The 18,104-nt window shown below is 48.4% G+C and overlaps 1 protein-coding gene across 1 annotated transcript; it reads right to left on the reverse strand.

Moving 5' to 3' along the window:
* Window positions 1–139: 139 nt before the first annotated feature.
* On the reverse strand, window positions 140–17,376 carry MPL (MPL proto-oncogene, thrombopoietin receptor). Its single transcript, XM_089894771.1, has 11 exons — window positions 16,877–17,376; window positions 16,358–16,536; window positions 15,542–15,840; window positions 14,978–15,140; window positions 14,595–14,721; window positions 10,204–10,385; window positions 9,899–10,077; window positions 7,874–8,033; window positions 7,584–7,680; window positions 5,418–5,505; window positions 140–5,203 (listed from the first exon to the last, which is right to left on the reverse strand). The coding sequence occupies exons 1-11, from the start codon at window positions 17,239–17,241 to the stop codon at window positions 4,916–4,918; spliced, it is 2,127 nt and encodes a 708-aa protein (XP_089750897.1). The 5' UTR covers window positions 17,242–17,376; the 3' UTR covers window positions 140–4,915.
* Between the last annotated feature and the right edge of the window lie 728 nt (window positions 17,377–18,104).

Consider the following 18,104-nt stretch of genomic DNA (forward strand, 5'->3'; position numbering starts at 1 on the left):
TAGTGCCTGCGGAAACACTGATAGGAAGGAAGTTGCTCATTTGTTTGTTTTTAAAAACTGTTTTGTTTGTTGTTGTTTTACAAACAAGGAAAATGAGGCTGAAAGAGGGGTGAATTCCTTACGGTCAAGAAAAAAGATCAGGATTCAGGATTCAGATCTGCCTATCTGGGAGATAAGATTGGACTGCCCTGCGAGGGAAACAGGGGCTCACCCCCATGGGGCTTTAGAGATGTCAGGAATTTTAGAGATCCACTAGTCTAATCTGCACATGGTGCACCCTCCCCATCCCAGCAACATACCCATATTTTACAGGTGAAGAAACCGCGGCCCAAGAAAGGATTTGCCCGAGGTCCCATGTTGTTAGGAGTCCAGGCCTGACTCCCATTCAATCCGTGCTCTAATAATGACTTCAGTGAATTGTATGATATGCTTAGAGGTGAAGCAACAATAATAAAAATAATCATGGGTACCATTTCCTGGCCATCTGCTAACTGCGGTATTTAAACAGTTTACATACATTACTGCGTTTAATCCTTAATCCCATAAAGCAGATGCTTTATTCCCTTTTTACAAAAAAAGAAACCTGGTCAGGGAAAGGTTTGAAACTTGCCCAAAGGCATACAGGCCATAGTAATTAGTGGAGCCAAACTATCTAACGAACCTCAGCAATCTAACCATATGCTACACTGCCCCAGTGAGAGGCTAGAAAAAAATCGCGTTTTCAATCATTAGCCTAAGGTCAACTCTGATGATGCCAGAGAAAATTTGGGGGCCTTTAACCCAAATGATATTGTTATTATTTTTAATTTTGAAGCATTCATGCTGTCTCTTTCCAATTACTTTGGAAAACAAGGAGTTAGATATCCTGGGGTTGGAAATGGGGAGTCCCTGAACCCCAGAGGACATAGAAAGGTCAGGCTGGTCAGGGCCTTCAATGTTAAGCTAAGGAATTTGGACTTTATCTGCCAGGCATTGTGGAGTCAGTGAGTTTCTGTGCAGGTAAGGGCCAAACAAAACATTTCTGAGGGCAGAACATAGCGAGCAATTTGCAGCTTCTGGTGTAAGGGTCACTGTAGAGGAAAAGAACAACAGGGTAAATGAGAGTACAACTTCAGGGAATTTGAACATTTAAAAATAAAGGAATGAAAGAAGCCAGTGGAGATTATAACTGACATGGACCTTGAAGTTGGAGGGATTCTAATATGATACAAAACGGTCAAATAGAGTGATGACAGAAAAGGTCAGAGTTGGCTATTGGGAAACAAATCTTCGGTGACCTTGGAGAGAAAGGGATCAGGTGAGGTGGTGCTTGGGTTCTGTTTGGAAGGGGTTGCAGAAAGAAGGGTGGGGAGAATGTGGAGGCAGCAAGCATGGGCTACTTGTATAAGAAATTTGGGAGTGAAAAAGAGGGTAGGGCATGGGAGCTGGAGGGAATGCCAGCATCAAGATGCCTATGCATCTTTGAAGGTGAAGAGCCAAAGGAGATGGAAGAGGGTAGAACAAGCACCTTGCCCAGGAAGAAAGGGGATACAAAACACAGGCAGCTTTTTCAGTCTAGGGGAGAAAGATTAATTCCTCTTAGGCTGGAGGGAAGGAGAACAAGGCTTTAGAGATAGATAATTAGAGGCTGAGGAGCTGCTTGGATTGGGGAACTCCCACCGGAAGGACCTGAATGTAGGGAAGCAGAGGACATGGAGGGAATAAAATATAGGTGATATTCAGCGGGTGGAACAGCCCAGTTGGGATAAAAATAAAGATAACCCTGTAGGGACTACCCTGGTGGCTCAGTGGTTAAGAATCCGCCTGCCAATGCAGGGGACACGGGTTTGATCCTTGGTCCGGGAAGATCCCACATGCCCGCAGAGCAACAAAGCCCGTGCGTCACAACTACTGAGCCTGCACCCTAGAGCCCGTGAGCCACAACTACTGAGCCCGCGTGCCACATCTACTGAAGCCCACACACCTAGAGCCTGTGCTCCGCAATAAGAAGCCCACGCACGCACTGCAACGAAGAGTGGCCCCCCGCTCGCCACAACTAGAGAAAGCTCGCACGCAGCAACGAAGACCCAATGCAGCCAAAAATTAATTAAAAAAAAAAAGATAACCCTGGGCTTCCCTGGTGGCGCAGTGGTTGAGAGTCCGCCTGCCGCTGCAGGGGACGCGGGTTTGTGCCCCGGTCCAGGAAGATCCCACATGTTGCGGAGCGGCTGCGCCCGTGAGCCATGACCGCTGAGCCTGCGCGTCCGGAGCCTGTGCTCCGCAACGGGAGAGGCCACAACAGTGAGAGGCCTGCATACCGCAAAAAAAAAAAAAAAAGATAACCCTGTAAACACTGACTATTTACTATATGCATGGCATTGTGTTAACACCGTTAATCCTCACACGGGGAAATAGTAGAAGAGAACGAGATCAGTTCTGAAGGGTCAAGCTAAAGATTTAGAGGTAAGGAGTGAGCAAGGAGTGAGATGAACAGGAAGATCAATCTAGAGGCAACATACAGGTTGGATTTAGGGGGAGAGACTGGAGGCAGAGATATTAGGTAGAGGTAGGTAGTAATAGCTCAGTGGAGATGGAGAAGAGGAGGCCGAATTTAGGAAGTATAAGGGGTCAGGACATGATGGCTGAATCGGTGTAAAGGTGGGAGGTTCAGTGGTTTGGATCTCAATCCTAGTTTTGAGTCCCTAGGAGTAGAGTTGGAGCCTTGAACGTGGCTTGGGGAAGGAATTATGGAAAGTGAGTATACCGGATGTCATCCATTTGTCCCATCCAGGTCCACTCTTCATCCTCTACTCTGCCCTGTGCCCTGTGAGGCTGACTCATATGGCCTGCGTCAATGGACTCCCTTGGGCTCTGGTTTCTGTTTGTATTCCACCAATGGGAGGATGTTATGGGTTAAATTGTGTCTCTCCCCGCCAAAATTTATACGTTGCATACTTAAGCCCCAGTACTTCAGAGTGTGACCTTACTTGGAAATAGGGTCACTCCAGGTATAATTAGTTGACTTGAGGTCATTTAGGTGGGCCCTAATCCAGTATGACTGGTGTCCTTGTAAACTGGAAAAGTTTGGACACAGACACACACAGGGAGAATACCATGTGAAGATGAAAGCAGAGGTGTAGGTGATGCTTCTACAATCCAAACACTGAAGATTGCCAGGAAACCCCCAGAAGCTAGGGGAGAGGCATGGAACAGATTCTTCCTTACGGCTCTCAGAAGCAACCAACCCTGCTGACACCTTGAATTTCTAGCCTCCAGAACTAAGAGATAATAAACATCTGTTGTTTAAGCCACCAAGTTTGCAGTACTTTGTTAGGGCAGATGGAGGAGATCAGGAGATCAGAGAGTGAGGTTTGGGGGAAGCGGAGGGCAGACATGAGCTATTTGTTCCCCTGGCTCCGTCCCTGCCTTATCGCCACAGGTTGGCTGTAGCTCTCTGCCACAGCTCCTGCCAGGCGGCCCTCTCTGTAGCTACTCTCTCCCTGTCTCATAACTACTCTCTCCCGTTACCCCTCGATGCCCAGGGTGGGGTGCGGTGGGTACCCGCTCCCAGCTGTTGTTAGCCCCGGGTTACTGCACTATTCCTTGATGGTGTTCCTAAATCCTGCCTCATCTTTATAAATATGCCCTTTATTAAACTCTCATCCAGATACCCAGACTGAGTGCGTCATCTATTTCTGCCAAGACCCTGATTGACACAGTGGGTATATTTGGAGTCAGCAAAAAATACTGTTTGTTTGAGAATTTGAATGGGTCAGGGGAATCCATAATCAGAATGGCTAAGCACATTTACTGCTGCATATGAATGGCAGAGAGGATGAGAGGCATGGGGTTAAGGCGGCATTGTCCAGAAAGATTTCCTTCATTTAGAAAACATTTATTGAAGGCCTGCTACCATGCACCAAGCACTACTCCAGGTGCTGGGGGGTGGGGGTTGGAGGGAAGACAAATAAATCACAGCCCTTGCCCTCAAGGAGCTCACAATCTAGTAACAGAAGACAGACATGTAAACGGTTACTTGCATAAACCATTACAGGTGCTGTAGTAGAGGTCTGGGCTGGAGATAAGAACTTTGGAATGGTCAGCATATAGGAAAGGCAATGAGAGCCGATGGGATTGGAGACTGTTAAGAATGGACTCTTGAGGGACTGCAGTAATTAAGGAGTGGAAGAGATTCCAGGATAAGATTAGGAAGGAATAATTACCATAGTTTAGACATATCAAACACTTACTATGTCCTAGTTACTGTGCTTTACTTAGATTATCTCACTAAATGCTCTTTACAACTCTATGGGGTTCTGTTATTATCCCTGTTTTATAGATGAGAAAATTAAGGCTCAAAGACTTTGCTTGCTCAAGGCCATACAGCTAGCAAATGGGAAAGACAGGAATGGAACCCAGCTCTGACTCCAGAGCTTATGCTCTTAACTATTAGTATACTCAGAGAGGCCGGAGCAGAGCCAGGAGAGATGGTGATGTATGCAAGCCATGGAGGAGAGAATTTAAAGGAGAAATGAGTAGTCACCATGACAAATGACAACAGAGAGATCAAATGGATTGAGAATTAACAAAATCTGATTGGATCTTGTGATGAGAAAAATTTGAGGTGAGTTTTGCCTGAGTAGTTTCATTAGCAGAGTGGTAGTAGGGGAATGAATTGAAGTAGTCTGAGGAGCAAATGGGAGTCAGGAAGTGGAGACTCCTTTTCAAGGAGTTTGGCATTAAAGAAGAGAGAGAAAGGGGGTGAAATTTAGAGGGGCTTAGTCAAATGAGCCTTGTCCTGGATTTATGTCAGCAGCAGTACTGAAAGATCAGTGTTATGAAGCCCAGCTAGGAGGGTAGACAACCGGGAAGGATGTGAGGTCTGAGATGGTTGTGTTGTTGGGATGGGGTGGGTAGGGAAGTTCAGAAGGAAGAACTAGAGGGTTTGGATGTGTCCAGGGTACTGGGAGCGAGGGGCCTGCCAGCAGCTGAGTGGTAAGTAGGAATGGTTGGCGATGTGAGTGGTGCAGTAGGACCCTGTCTCAGCCATGCGTGGGCACACAGACAGGGGCATGGTCCCCAGGCAAGAAGGCTGCAATCCTCGGTAGTCCATCTGGGCCTGGGAGGAACATAGGGGCAAGGGAGTCTTCTCTGAGGACCTAGGTACAATTTCAAGGAGGCTGGGTTCCACTTCCTCACAGGCATCTGAGGCTGCAGCCTTGGGCTGGGAGAGATGGGAGAGGGGGGGAAGGGGTCTGGATTAGAGCAGGTCCTGTGGGAGCAGGACCTGGATTGTGTAGAAAGGAGGGTTCGGCTGGAGGTAGGGCCCAGGGATGGTATGCTGGTGGGCAAGGGCCTTGGAAAAGTTGTGTGGTAGGGCAAGGATCCAGCTCCACACAGGGCTGGTGGTGGGTGGTGGAGAGCAGGGGTGCACTCACCGGACTCAGGGCTGCAGTATCCCTAAGGTACTGGCCTAGGACCCGGTGCAGGTCTGGAACTGAGGGCCACAGGGCATGCCTCAGGCTCCTTGAGGAGAAGGAAGAGAAGGAGACTGAGTTGTGGGAGTGAGTTAGGAGGGGAGCCCTGAGGGGGGGCCGTGGGGGGAGGCAGTGAGGTGGGGGAGCAAGCTTGGAGAGGTAACAGTGTAGTCAAGGTGGTAAAGTAAGGTAGTGGAGCATAGGTGAAAAGGAAACCTCTGGTGGTGGAGGGAACTCAGCAGTGCGGAGGTTCAAAAAAGGGATTTGAGTGTCCTCAAACACTCCTGCCTCAGGGCCTTTGCACTTCCTGTTCTCTCTGCCTGGAACACTTGATTTGTTCCCTCACTTCATTTAGGTTTCTGCTCAGACGTCGTCCTGACAGAGAGGGCTTCCCTGACTGCCCTAAAATAGAACCACCTCCCTTCCCCATCACTCTCTGTCTCCTGCTCTGCTTACTTTTCTTTATAGCACTTGACTTATTGTGTATTTATTAGATCCTTATATATATCACATATACGAGAATGTAAACTCCATGAGAGCAAAGAGTTTGTCTATTTGCTCACTCCTGTAGCTCCAGGGTGTAGAACAGTGTCTGGCTCATAATAGGTTCTCAAGAAATTAGTTGAATGAATGAATGGAGAGAACCAATGGGGCTTTTATTAAGTTACTGGGGAAGGTGGTCTCTCCAGGAAGAACGTGGATTAAGGTATGTTGGGGGAACCTCCAATTCCTTAGGCTCATATTTCCACATGGAGGGACTTTAGCTGAACGACATTTCAGGCCTCTTCTGTGACCTCACTCATATCTCTCCAGGGAAGGAGGAGTGATGTATCTGGTAAATTGGGGAAAAGGAACTGAGTACGCCTGGTTCAGCAGCACCACCTCCCTCCTCTCTCCCAACTTTTTTGTTGGGCTGTCTACTTGCATAGAGGCTGCATTGCGGTCTGCTCATACATATGAGTGGATTAAAAGCTCAAAGACATGTTCAAGGAGAGATGCAGCACAGAAGAGGGGCATCTAATCTAGCCTAGGGTCATCTAAAGAGGCCACGTGCAGGAGTTACCTTCTGAGCTGAGTCTTCAAGAATCGAGAGATGTTACCAACTGAAGGACTGAGGTGGTATGGATTCTGTCCTTCATGTTTATAACTTCCAATGACATTTCTCCTCAGCCTTAGTCTCCCCACATAAACAAGTCATTCATTAATAACATTTATTTAAGTGTGTGCTATTTAGCAGGCCCTGTGCTATAGATTTAAGGATGACCAAGTAAAGCATAGGGAAGACAGATAAAGAAATGAATGCAGTAAAATGCTTCTGGTACTATGGAAGAAGTCTGCATTGGGGCACAAAGAAAGTAGCCAATAGGGGAAGGTCAGGAAAGGTTTCCTAGGAGTTGGGGAAGAAAGTTATTTATAGATAAATGGGTATTAGTCATCCAGGGAGGATATTCCTGGCAGACGGGACATTATGCGCAAAGGCACTGAGAAGTAGAATCTCTTGACTTGGGGAGGAAATCACCAACAGTCTGGCAAGGCTGATGCACATGGTGGGAGGGTGGAAATCCTGGCAGGGGCCAGATTTTGCACAGCCTTCCTTGTCATTCTAGCGTCTGGACTTTATCCTGGGGCGCTAATAATGTGACTTAAGGAGGCGGAGTGACAAGTTCACGTGTGCAGTTTTAGAAAGATTATTCTGATGGCTGCGTGAGGCTAGACGGGAGGGAGAAGGGGCTCCGTTTTGGTGAGTCAGGTAGTGCCTGTACCGCTAGAGAAAGAGGGCTATTGTTTGAGCGAGCTTTAGGAGGTGGAATGACCGGACCAGACTGGATAAGGGCGAGGGTGGCGCCTAAGTGTTCCGGCTTGGGGGACAGGGGGACAGTAGCCTTGTTACTGAGATGAGGAGTCAGAAGGTGGGCCTGTTTGGGGTGTCCCGTATAGTGGGCATGTTAGGGTGTAAGAAGGCAGTGCGACTCCCGGGGAAGACGCGCTGGGAGCAGCTGACGCCACAGGTGTGGATGTGGGACTGTCCGGAGAGCGGGTGACATAGAGTGACGCGGGTATGCTTCTTTAGAGGCCGCTGGCCTCGCCCGGACCACGGCCCCGTCTCCCGCCTGACCGGAGCGGTACCTGTAGTGCGCAGGAAACTGCCACCTCAGCAGCAGCAGGCCCAGGAGGGCGCTGACGCCCAGCACCAGGAGCAGAGCGGTCACCAAAAAGATCCAGGCTAATGGACAAAAGCAGTCAGATCTCGGGGGGCCACGCCTGGCAGAAGCCCCCTTCCCCGGTCCACCAGGCCCCACCCCTCGCCGCCCCGGGTCGCCGGGTAAGTCGGCTCGGCAGCGGCCCCGCCCCTCGCTGCGCCGGCGCCCCTCCGCTCGCGCAGGCGCTGACCGCCTTTGCTCTGGCTCGGCCCTCACCGGTCTCGGAGGCGGTTTCCACCTTCACTGGGTCGGACCAGGCGCTCCAGGGCCCATGGAAGGTGGGGCCGTGGAGCCTGGCGCGCAACTGTACACGGTAGCGGGAGCGCGGGCGCAGCTCTAAGGTCTCTCCCTGGGCCCCGAGAGGCGGCTCCAGCACCTGCGCAGAGGAGAAGCGGGCGGGTGGTCAGGCTCCCGGTCCGGGTGGGCCGGCGTCGGGGCCTCTAGAACTCGGCATCTGTTTGACCGAAATCCTACCGCGTTGAGTCCCCGGGGATTTCCCCCAGAGAGCTTCGCTGGCAGAAAACGGTCATCCCGGCGGAAGCTGGCTGGAGAGGACACCAGGACAGAGAGCCTCGCCCTGCCTGCGGCCTCGCCCAGCCTGGCGCGGTACACCCCCGTCACACAGACTCATCTACACAGACTACTACTCATCCTGACACATATACATACGATAAACCGACAGAGATCTGGTACACACACAGTGACCAGGCACGCACCAGACCGGGTCGGCCGATGGAAACCCCGGACACGCTCAGATACTCGGAGCCACGTAGACCAGGCCACAAATGACATCCTCTGAGTAGAGGATGCCAGCACTGTGCTAGGTGCTGGGGGTACGAGGAGAGATTCCAAGCACAGGGAACAAGAATCGTGTGTACAAGCAGGGAGACATTATTAACTTGATCAGTTAGCAAACATGAAGAGTAAGACACCCAAACGAGTAAATAGTTACAAGAAATAATTAGTGCAATAATAATGATATAAGTAAGGTACCACGGGAGCACCAAGAAGAGTGTAATGCTGCCTGAGTTGCTTGATTGGAGGTTACAGAGTGTTCTGTGTACTGAGAGCATGCATGGGCCGGCTGGATGGTCAAAGGTGAGGCTAAGCCAGCGGTAGTAGGGACATGAGGCCGATTAGTGCAATTAACTCAACTAATTTGTTGATGAATAGAGGGAAGGGAAAAGGGAGAAGAGTCAAAGATAATTCCAGACTCGGGTAACTGGGTAAGTGTTGGTGCCACTGTCAGAGACAAGGAACAGGAGAAGTAAGTCTGAGGAAGAAATGCTGTATGGTTCTATTTTATTAGTTCAACAACAGTCAGAAATTATGAGTGGTAATGTCAGAGTAGTGGTTTCCTTGGAGGGTATGCGTATGTGACCTGCGGGCATGAGCCGCTTCTGGGGTGCTAGAAGTAATCTCTGTCTTGATCTGGGTAATGGTTACATGGCTGTATACACATGTACAAATTAATTGGTGGTATATTTAAGATTTGTGTTACTTTATGTAACTTATACTTCAGTAAAAAAGTAAAATAAGTCTGGGGAAGAAGATGAGTTCAGTTTTAGATATACTGAGTCTGAAGTTGTATATACATGTGGTGAATGAGAATAAAAGTAAAGAAACTAATATTTAATGAATATTGAGCACCTTCTATCTGCCAGGCAGTATGCTAAATATTTATATATTTAATTTTTACTGTAACTCTGGAAAGTACATAGCTTTATCCCCATTTCACCAATGAGGAAACTGAGACTTCAAAAATTTACGTAATTCACCTATGGTATAGAAGTTCCTTCTCATATGGGTGTTGGAATGATAAGTTTGGGATGGTTAACGTATAGTCATTGAAACCACAGAGTTGAAGCACTCACTTAGGGAGAGCGTATATATTTATCTAGAGGAGAAAAGAGTCTAGGATGGGACTGTTGGAAGCACAACCTATTAAGGAAGTGTAGAAAGGAGGAGCCAGGAAAAGAGCGAGGAGGTTCAGTCAGAGAGGTGGTACGAGAATCAGGAGAGACTGATATCCCAAAAGCAAAGGAAGGAGAAAATTTTAAATAGGAGTAGTCAGCATGTCAGATGCCAAAGAGAGATTAAGACACCAGCTGAATCAGATAAAACATAGATAAACAAGCTCAGACGTGAATACACAGACACCTTCACTCCTGATAACAGATACAGTGAAACTCAGGGATACCCTGATTATGAGGTCTGGGGGCATTTGTTCCTTGACTGTACCTTCCAGTCCTGATGGCCTTCTCCTGTGTATCGGAGCTGATAGCAGGTCTCTTGTGCTGCCCAGGGTGATGGATGCTGCCATTCCAGTTCCAGCTGCCCGCTGGAGACCTCCCTCCAGTGTAAGTTTGGAGTGGGAATGAGCACTACAGGGACGTCAGCAGGGACTGGCCTAAGCCCTTCTGTGCATGAGACATCATGTCACCAGGGCCACGGGTCAGAAGTATCAGAGTTGGTGATCCTGGGCATGGGGTCAGATATGGTAGAGGTGGGAACTATGTGGGAGGAGAAGGGGAGAAAGTTCTTACCAGCCTGATGGATCCAGAAAGGGGAGCCCAGGTAGCTGTGAATGGCACCCTGGGCTGTGGTCACCTCCACAAGGATGTGAATAGCACTGTCATTTCGTGACTTGAAGTGGCAGCGGGAGAACTGGGAGGGCTGTGATCCTGGATTTTTCTTCTGCTCTTCACACTTCTCCCAGACGGGGTCCCTACGAATCAGTCCCATGGAGTCACTGAATCAGGCTTGCCTCAGAGACTAATCCTCATATCCCCCATCCCACAGGGGACTGGATTATAATCTAACTTGTTCTTTGGATGGGCCTACAGGGCTTTCTCTCCCGTGTCATAATGTTTGGTTTTCTGAGGTTTGTTTTGGTGTCCAGCCTCTTCTTAAGAAAAGAGCTAGATGAGATAGGAAAATAGCATATGGGCTATAGAGTTCAGGTCTTGGCTTATTGGTGTATAACTGTGGGCAAATTACTTGATTTATCTCTGCCTCAGTTTCCTCATTTGTGAAATAGGTTAATAATGCCTACTTTGAATGGTATTATTTCAGAGATTAAAGAGCTTTCATCTTTCTGGAGGAAAACATGTTCTTAACCTGTTCTCATCAGGCGGCCCTCTTAGTCACCTCTAAATGTTATTTTACTAATAGATTATTACGACAGCCTCCTACTGGCTTTTCTGCCTCCATTTCTGCCACTCCCTTCAGTTTACTCTCCACACAGCAACCAGATCCAAAATGTTGATCTGATAATGTCCAGAATATCTGACACATCTGTCCATTTATTTTGATCTTTACCCCCTGCTGCATTAGATGAAACCATTATCCGTTGCCTGGATTAAGGCAAATTTCTAACTGGTGATCCTGCTTCCACTCTTACTTCTTTTTAATTGCACAAAGAAACATCTTTTCGAAATGTAAATCATATCATGTCACTCTTTTGCTTAAAATCCTTCAAGGACTCCCCATCCCCCTTGGAATAAAATCCAAACTCCATACCAGAGCCTATAGGACTCCATACGGTTGAGTTCCTCCCCCCCTCCCCATTCTCATCTCCTACAATTCTCACACCAGTTTACCACCCTTCATGCACACAGGCCTTCTCTCTGTGCAGCAGATGTGCCAGATGAACTGTCTTTGCAGCTCACCTTGCCCTGGGTTGCCCTGCCTCTAGATCTCACGTGACTCACTTCTTCTTGCCACTTGGATCTCAGCTCACCTGTCACGTCCTTGGCAAGGCTTTCTCCGACCACTCAGGTGAAATTAGCACCCCTCCCCCACCCTCCCACTTAGTCTCTATCATATAACCTTGTTCCTTTATTTCTTTACTTGTTTCTCACCCCCTCTTCCCTTCTCCCGACTAAAATGGAAGCCCCAACAATGCCGGAAGCTTTTCTGTTTTGTCACTCTATCCCCAGTGCCTGGAACATAGTCGCCTTCGCGAATTGTTTATTGAACAAGTAAATCCTGTCTCCTTCCTGATTATAACCCCTAAATGACTAGCTATTACTAAAATTATTTATCATTTTATATATTTTTATGTTTACTAATTTATTCAACAAATAATTGATACTATGTGCCAGGCACTGTGATAGGCCCTATGAATACACAGAGGAATAATTTTCAAGGACCTGTCATTTCAATGGGAAAGGTAGAAAAACAAACAGATGATATTTTTCTGTGATGTGCACGGGCTGGCTTGGGAATATCAAGGAGGATCATCTAACCCAGATGGGGAGAGTCAGAGGATAGTTCCCGTGCAAGGCAGTGCTTAGACTGAGTCCTGGACTCTAAACAGGACAGGCAAAGGGGACAGACAGACATCCCAGGCACATGCTTGTGCACAGATAAGAGATGTGGTACTCTGGGGGAAATTCTCAGTGGTGCAGAATGCTTTTAGCATAGAGGGTCTGGTGGGGAGTGGTAAGTGTGAGCAGACCAAGGTCATGGATGGCGTTATTGCCTTTCTAAGGAGCGTAAACTTAATCTTGCAGTAATGATGGAGACACTTAAAGATTTTAAACAGGAATTGTCATAATTAGCTTTGTACTTTAGGAAAGTCACTCTAACTGCAGTTTGTAGGAGAGGACTTGTGAGGGTGCACTAGAAGCAGAGAAATTTATTAGGACAATTTTACATGCAGGTATTTTACATGCAGAGTTATGAGGATCTGAAAGTAGGGTTGTGGTAGTTGGGGTAGAGGGAAATAGATGGATTCAAGGGATACTGTACAGGTAGAAATGACAAGCGTTTCTGATTGGATATGGAGGGTGTAGAAATGGCAGAAGCTCAGGGTGGAAAACTGATTTGATAGCAGGATGGACAAGAAGAGGAGGAGCAGGTTTTGGTAGGGAATATGTGAATTCAGTTTTGCCACGTTTTGATCCATTCATGGCCCCTCCATACTATGGAAATCTGTGCAGTTATTAAAAAGAATGAGTTACATCTTTTTGTAATGATCTCCAAGACATATTTTTAAGTAAAAAGGTAAGTTACTAAATCATACATATAATGTGATCCAATTTATATTGAAAATTGAATATTGTGTATAGACATATGTAAATGCATATAAAATCTGGAAGAATACATTAAAACTGTTAATAGTGGTTTTTTTCATTATTCATTCATTCAACAATTTTTTTTTACTGAGCATCTACTGTATTCCAGGCACCGTGTGAGTTGAGAACATATTGGTGAGTAAAAGCAGACACTGACTTTGCCCTCATGGATCATGTCTAGTCAAGATCAGCCTTTCTCAACTGGAGCTCTGAGACAGAATTTTGTCATCAATCAAATAACCATGGGACTTCCCTGATGGCACAGTGGTTAAGAATCTGCCTGCCAATGCAGGGGACACGTGTTCGATCCCTGGTCCAGGAAGATCCCACATGCAGCAGAGTAACTAAGCCCACGAGCCACAACTACTGAGCCCACGTGCTGCAACTACTGAGCCCACGTGCCGCAACTACTGAAGCCCACGCGCCTAGAGCCCGTGCTCTGCAACAAGAGAAGCCACTGCAATGAGAAGCCCTCGTACTGCAACAAAGAGTAGCCCCCACTCACTGCAACTAGAGAAAGCCCGCGTGCAGCAACGAAGACCCAACGCAGCCAAAAGAAAAAACTATGTGAGGTATCAATGTAAAATTGTAACTATCATAAGTATTTAAGAAGGAGAGGTACGTGGTACAACAAGGATGTATAATAGTGCCATTGGACCTAAGGAGGAAGGTCAGGGGAGGGCTCCCTGAGGAGGTGACATTTGAGTTGAGATCTGAAGGATAAATAAAGGTTAAGTAAAGATAGGAGAGTTGGGTAAACAGCATGTGCAAAGATCCAGAGGCAGGAGGGGACATGGCAGGTAGGGGGGAACAAAAATAGGCCAGTACTGGAGCACAGAGCACAGAAGGCAGCATAGTACAAGATGAAACTGAAGGCATTGGTGGGGGCTGAGCCTTTTAGAACTTTACACGGCCACAGTAGTGTTCTCTTCTTTGTCCTAAGATCAATGGAAGCTGTGGACCTTGGAAGAGTTTTAAGCAGAGGATGTTGTATTTATTTTTGCACTTTTATTTCTTTATTTATTTTTAAAGATTTCTTTTGATGTGGGCCATTTTTAAAGTCTTTATTGAATTTGTTACAATACTGCTTCTGTTTTATGTTTTGGTGTTTTTGGCCGCGAGGCATGTGGGATCTTAGCTCCCCGACCAGGGATCGAACCCGCACCCCCTACATTGGAAGGCGAAGTCTTAACCGCTGGACCGCCAGGGCAGTCCCTATGTTTTACACTTTTAAAAACTCACTCCAGCTCCTGTGTGGAGAATGTTTTGGAGGATCCAAGAAGTGATCAGTTAATAAGACTTCTCAATAGTCTAAGTGAGAGATGATGATGGCTTGTACTAGGATGATGGCAGTGAAGAAGAAACGTGGACAGATTCTAGAGATGTTTAATAGGTAAAATCAGTAAGACTTGGTTATATACTTGATATGAAGGAAGTGACAGGTCAGTGAGGTGTTTGGTGGAAATTCTTGAAGGCCAGGCGAAGTTTTGATTGGATCTGATAGATAGTGAAAAGCTGCAGTACATATTTGAGTAGGGAAAGGCCATGCAAAGTTTGAGTTTAACAAAAGTCAGTCTGTCAGCAGCATGGGGGGTAAATCGGAGGTAGATGAGAATGTAGGCTGTTGGAATGGTCCAGGTGACATGATTAAAGCTGCATGAAACCAAGGCATTCCCAGCGAGTATGAAGAGAGGTTGAAAAGATACAATACCCATTGGAGGATGAGAGCATGGAGGCTGTTTGGTTTGGCGGACAAGGGAGGGGAGTGAAGAGGACCAGGACAATCTCTCCCTTCTTTCTGCAAGGCTGTGCTTCTCTCCCATGATATCAAGCTCAGTCAGCAGTTCAGTTCTCACCTGTCTCTGGGGCAGCACCATGCCCTGCTGTGGTAGAAGAAGCCTTGGGAGCTAGCATGGTCCTGTTGCTGCCACTGACAGGTAACATTCTTCAGGTCCAAGGTAAAGCATTGCAGTCCAAGTTCCACTGGGGTCAGAGAAGGAAGTCCCATCAGAGCCCATGTGCTCCTACTCTATAGGGTGTCCAGATCATCTTTACACACGTAACTTGGAACATTTACTCCTATTCTGTCTTCTCTCCCTGAACATAGTTCATTCTGTCCAGTGGCAAGTTTGAGGTCATCAGGAAGGACCATGGTTTACAGAGCTTCCATATCGAGCCCAGGGCTCTCTAGAGATCTTTTCTATCTCCTCCCCATCTCCCCATTCCTTTGTTGACTCACCTGCATCCCCAGGCAGGTCCACGGTCACAGGGAGGGACCAAGATCCCCAGGAGCCACGGAGGGAGACCCCATCAGGTTGGCTGCGTAGCTGGAGCCAGTAGGAGTTACCAGGCTGGAGCCCTGAGATGAGGCAGCTTCCACCCTTCACTGTCAGAGATGGAGCCTTGGGAGAAGAATCCCAGCCTCAGAATCTAGGTCTGCCTCTCAGCCAAGAGAGCCTCCACCCCTTATATTTGAAGCCCCACAACATGCCTGTGGAGAGACACTCAGTTCTTCACTGGATAGATATGCACACAGACTGGGAGCCAGGTCAGTGGGTTTCAGGTGGAGTGCAGGGCTTTTTAGGGAAATCCCCATTAACTTGGAGGCCTGAAGCTCTCAATTTTGTTGGTATGAATGACCCAAAGTGGGAGATCCCTAAATAGACATGGCTCCTAATCAGAGCCTATACTAACTCTCTAAGGACCAACCCAGTCTGGAATCCCCAAAGTATGGCCTATCCTTTCTTGGGGGCAAAATTGTGGGTAGGAGATCAGGAGGTGGAGCAGAAGAAGGCCAGGATACTTCTCTAGTTGTGGGGGTCTGCTCTGGTACATCCTGTTGGGGCATCATGGGCTGAGCACATGGAGACTGGTCCGGAGCTGGGCCTAGGTTTGGTCTCCGCAGAGCTGGGCAGCAGGTTTCTGTGGACAGCAGCAGTGTGACTGTGGGACCAGTGGAGTTCCTTGGATCCTTAGGGCCATAGCGGAGTTCATGCCTCAGAAATTCACTGATTTCGGGAGCTGGGACCTCCCAGCTGATCTGAAGTTCCCCTGGCTGACTCCCTCCCATGGCCTTGATGAGGCTGGGGGGACCTGGCAAGCCTGAAGGTGAGACAGGGCACGTGAGAACTCTTTGGGGGCCACAGTCTACAGCTCAACCCATGGACTGTGGAGAGGGGATACTGGAGGCTGGATTGAGGGCAGCCCCTGGGGCAAGGCAGGGAGGCTCCTTATCCTGTTCTCCTGTCCTCAGAACAGTGACCTCACTGCAGGTTTTTTAGGCTCAGTGCTCCTCAAGAGCAGGGATGTCTCTTCATCTGTGCATCCTTTTCACCTAGCACAGTGCCTGGCACATGGTAGGTATTCTGTAACTGATGAATTAGTGAGTCAATGAATAGGTTAATGATGGGAAAGTCAGGGTGTCTCTGGTGTGAAATGAAGTCTAGCTCTGGATGCTGAGGCTAAGAGGAATGAGAAGGGGGTCTTGAGGTGCCTCTGGGGGTCTGGTAGTGGGGGGACATCCACATTGTCTTGAAAGAGCACAGCTCAGTCTGATTCTAGGAGCTGGCCTGAGGGCAGCAAACAGGGGGGGCCAGGATGACAGGAGGATGGTCCGTACCCACACTATCCACAGAGAGCACCCGCTGGGTCAGATTCTGGTTCAGAAACACGTTCTTCACCCAGAGGTGCAGTTGAGAGAAGAGGCGAACTTCATCCTGGGCTGGAAACTGGCACACGTACCGGGTTCCAAAGGGCAGCACACGCTGGGAACTCAGGGGGCAGGCACGGGGCTTCTCCCTGTGGGCACAGGAGAAGTCCATCCTACCTACACGGCCACCTGTTCAGCCCTGAGGACCCAGGTCTGGGCCCAAACCCAAGTTCTATTTCCAATACTGCCATTTTTCTTCTCAGTGCCTGGGTGGGATTAGGGGTTATGTAGAGGGTGTGAGCTGGGTATATCCAAAGCACATCTGTTCATTAAGTGGCTACTTAGGGCATGTACTTGGAGGAGTCCTCTGATAGCGCCAAAGGCAGGGAAGCTACTGGAATGGGGCTCAGCTGTGGTATGTACAGGACAGATCCAGGGGAGTGGGACATACATGGTACATATATATGATATATATGAGGCAGCACATACCCCGGGTAGGCATACAGCAGCTGATATATTTCACTGGGTGCTGCTTCTTCCTCATCCCAGAAGCAAGTGAGGTCCTCAAATGTTCGGGAGAAACAGTTCAGGGGCTCTGAGTCCGAGGCCAGCAAGGAGGCATCTGAGGAATAGCTGGTGAGTTGGGCTCTGGGTCCTCCCTGGTGTGTTTGTGGGCAAGAGTCGGGGACCAATGGGAGCCTCCTACTTTGCACATCCCCCTCCCAGGGCTCCCTCTTCCTGGGTATAGGTGATCTCCACCCTCCACATACCTCACCTTGGCTGGTGACTTGTGCCATGTTTTGGGGGGCTGGGAGGAGGCAGGAGATGACCACCAAGAGGGCCCAGGAGGGCATCTTCTCCGGCACTGTGTGCCTGCCTTAGCCCATCCTCCCTGCAGGAAGCCGGGCCCCAATCCCCTCCCGGGCCAGCCCCTCAGGTTCCTGTCAGATACAGCCCCACGTCCTGTCCCTGTCCCTGCCCCTGTGGGGCCCATCCAGACCACACTGGGGCCGGGGGCCAGGGGAGGGGGTGTGGGAGTGGGCAGGAGGGTAGGAGGAATTTGAAAGAGAGGATACAGACCTTTGGTGGGAGGGAGATGGGGGGGTTACATTTTTTTGACCATGTACCAAAAGCAGAGTAAGCCTCTATGTGTGTCCATGTTCACTGCTGTAGAAGGGTGTATTATGAGCATGGAGAGCAACACTTACTGAGTGCTACTTACAATGCTGCCATGTGTTAAGCACTTTATATCTACTGACTCAGCTAACCCTCACCATAGTCTTATTATTTCCATTAGAGTGATGAGGAAACTGAGATGCAAATAAAGACTTGCCTAAGATGACACACCTCCTAAGAGGTAAAACTCAGGACATCAAGCTTAAGACCCCAAGTGCTTAACAACCATACCAGTGCCGCTGGAAGGTGTAATTTGCCAAGAAATGACTGTCTGCCTTGCAACTGTGACAAAATGGTGGCTATTTCCACTTTAATAGGTTCTGTCACTTTGTGCACAAATAAACACATTCTCCTTGGAACTACACAAAAACCTCCATTGTGGGGACCCTCCACAGCTGCCTTTCATCCTTTGCTACTCAAAGTGTGGTCCATGGATCAGCAGCAAGAGCATTCCCTGGGAGTGTCTTACAAATGCAGACTCTTGGGCCCCGCCCCAGACCTTCTAAAACAGAATCTGCACTCTCTCTAAATACATATTAAA

This window comes from Delphinapterus leucas, chromosome 1 (genome assembly GCF_059928025.1).
Source record: "Delphinapterus leucas isolate spDelLeu-1000000601 "Yukka" chromosome 1, BTC_Dleu_Yukka2, whole genome shotgun sequence".
NCBI classification, from domain to species: Eukaryota; Metazoa; Chordata; class Mammalia; order Artiodactyla; family Monodontidae; genus Delphinapterus; species Delphinapterus leucas.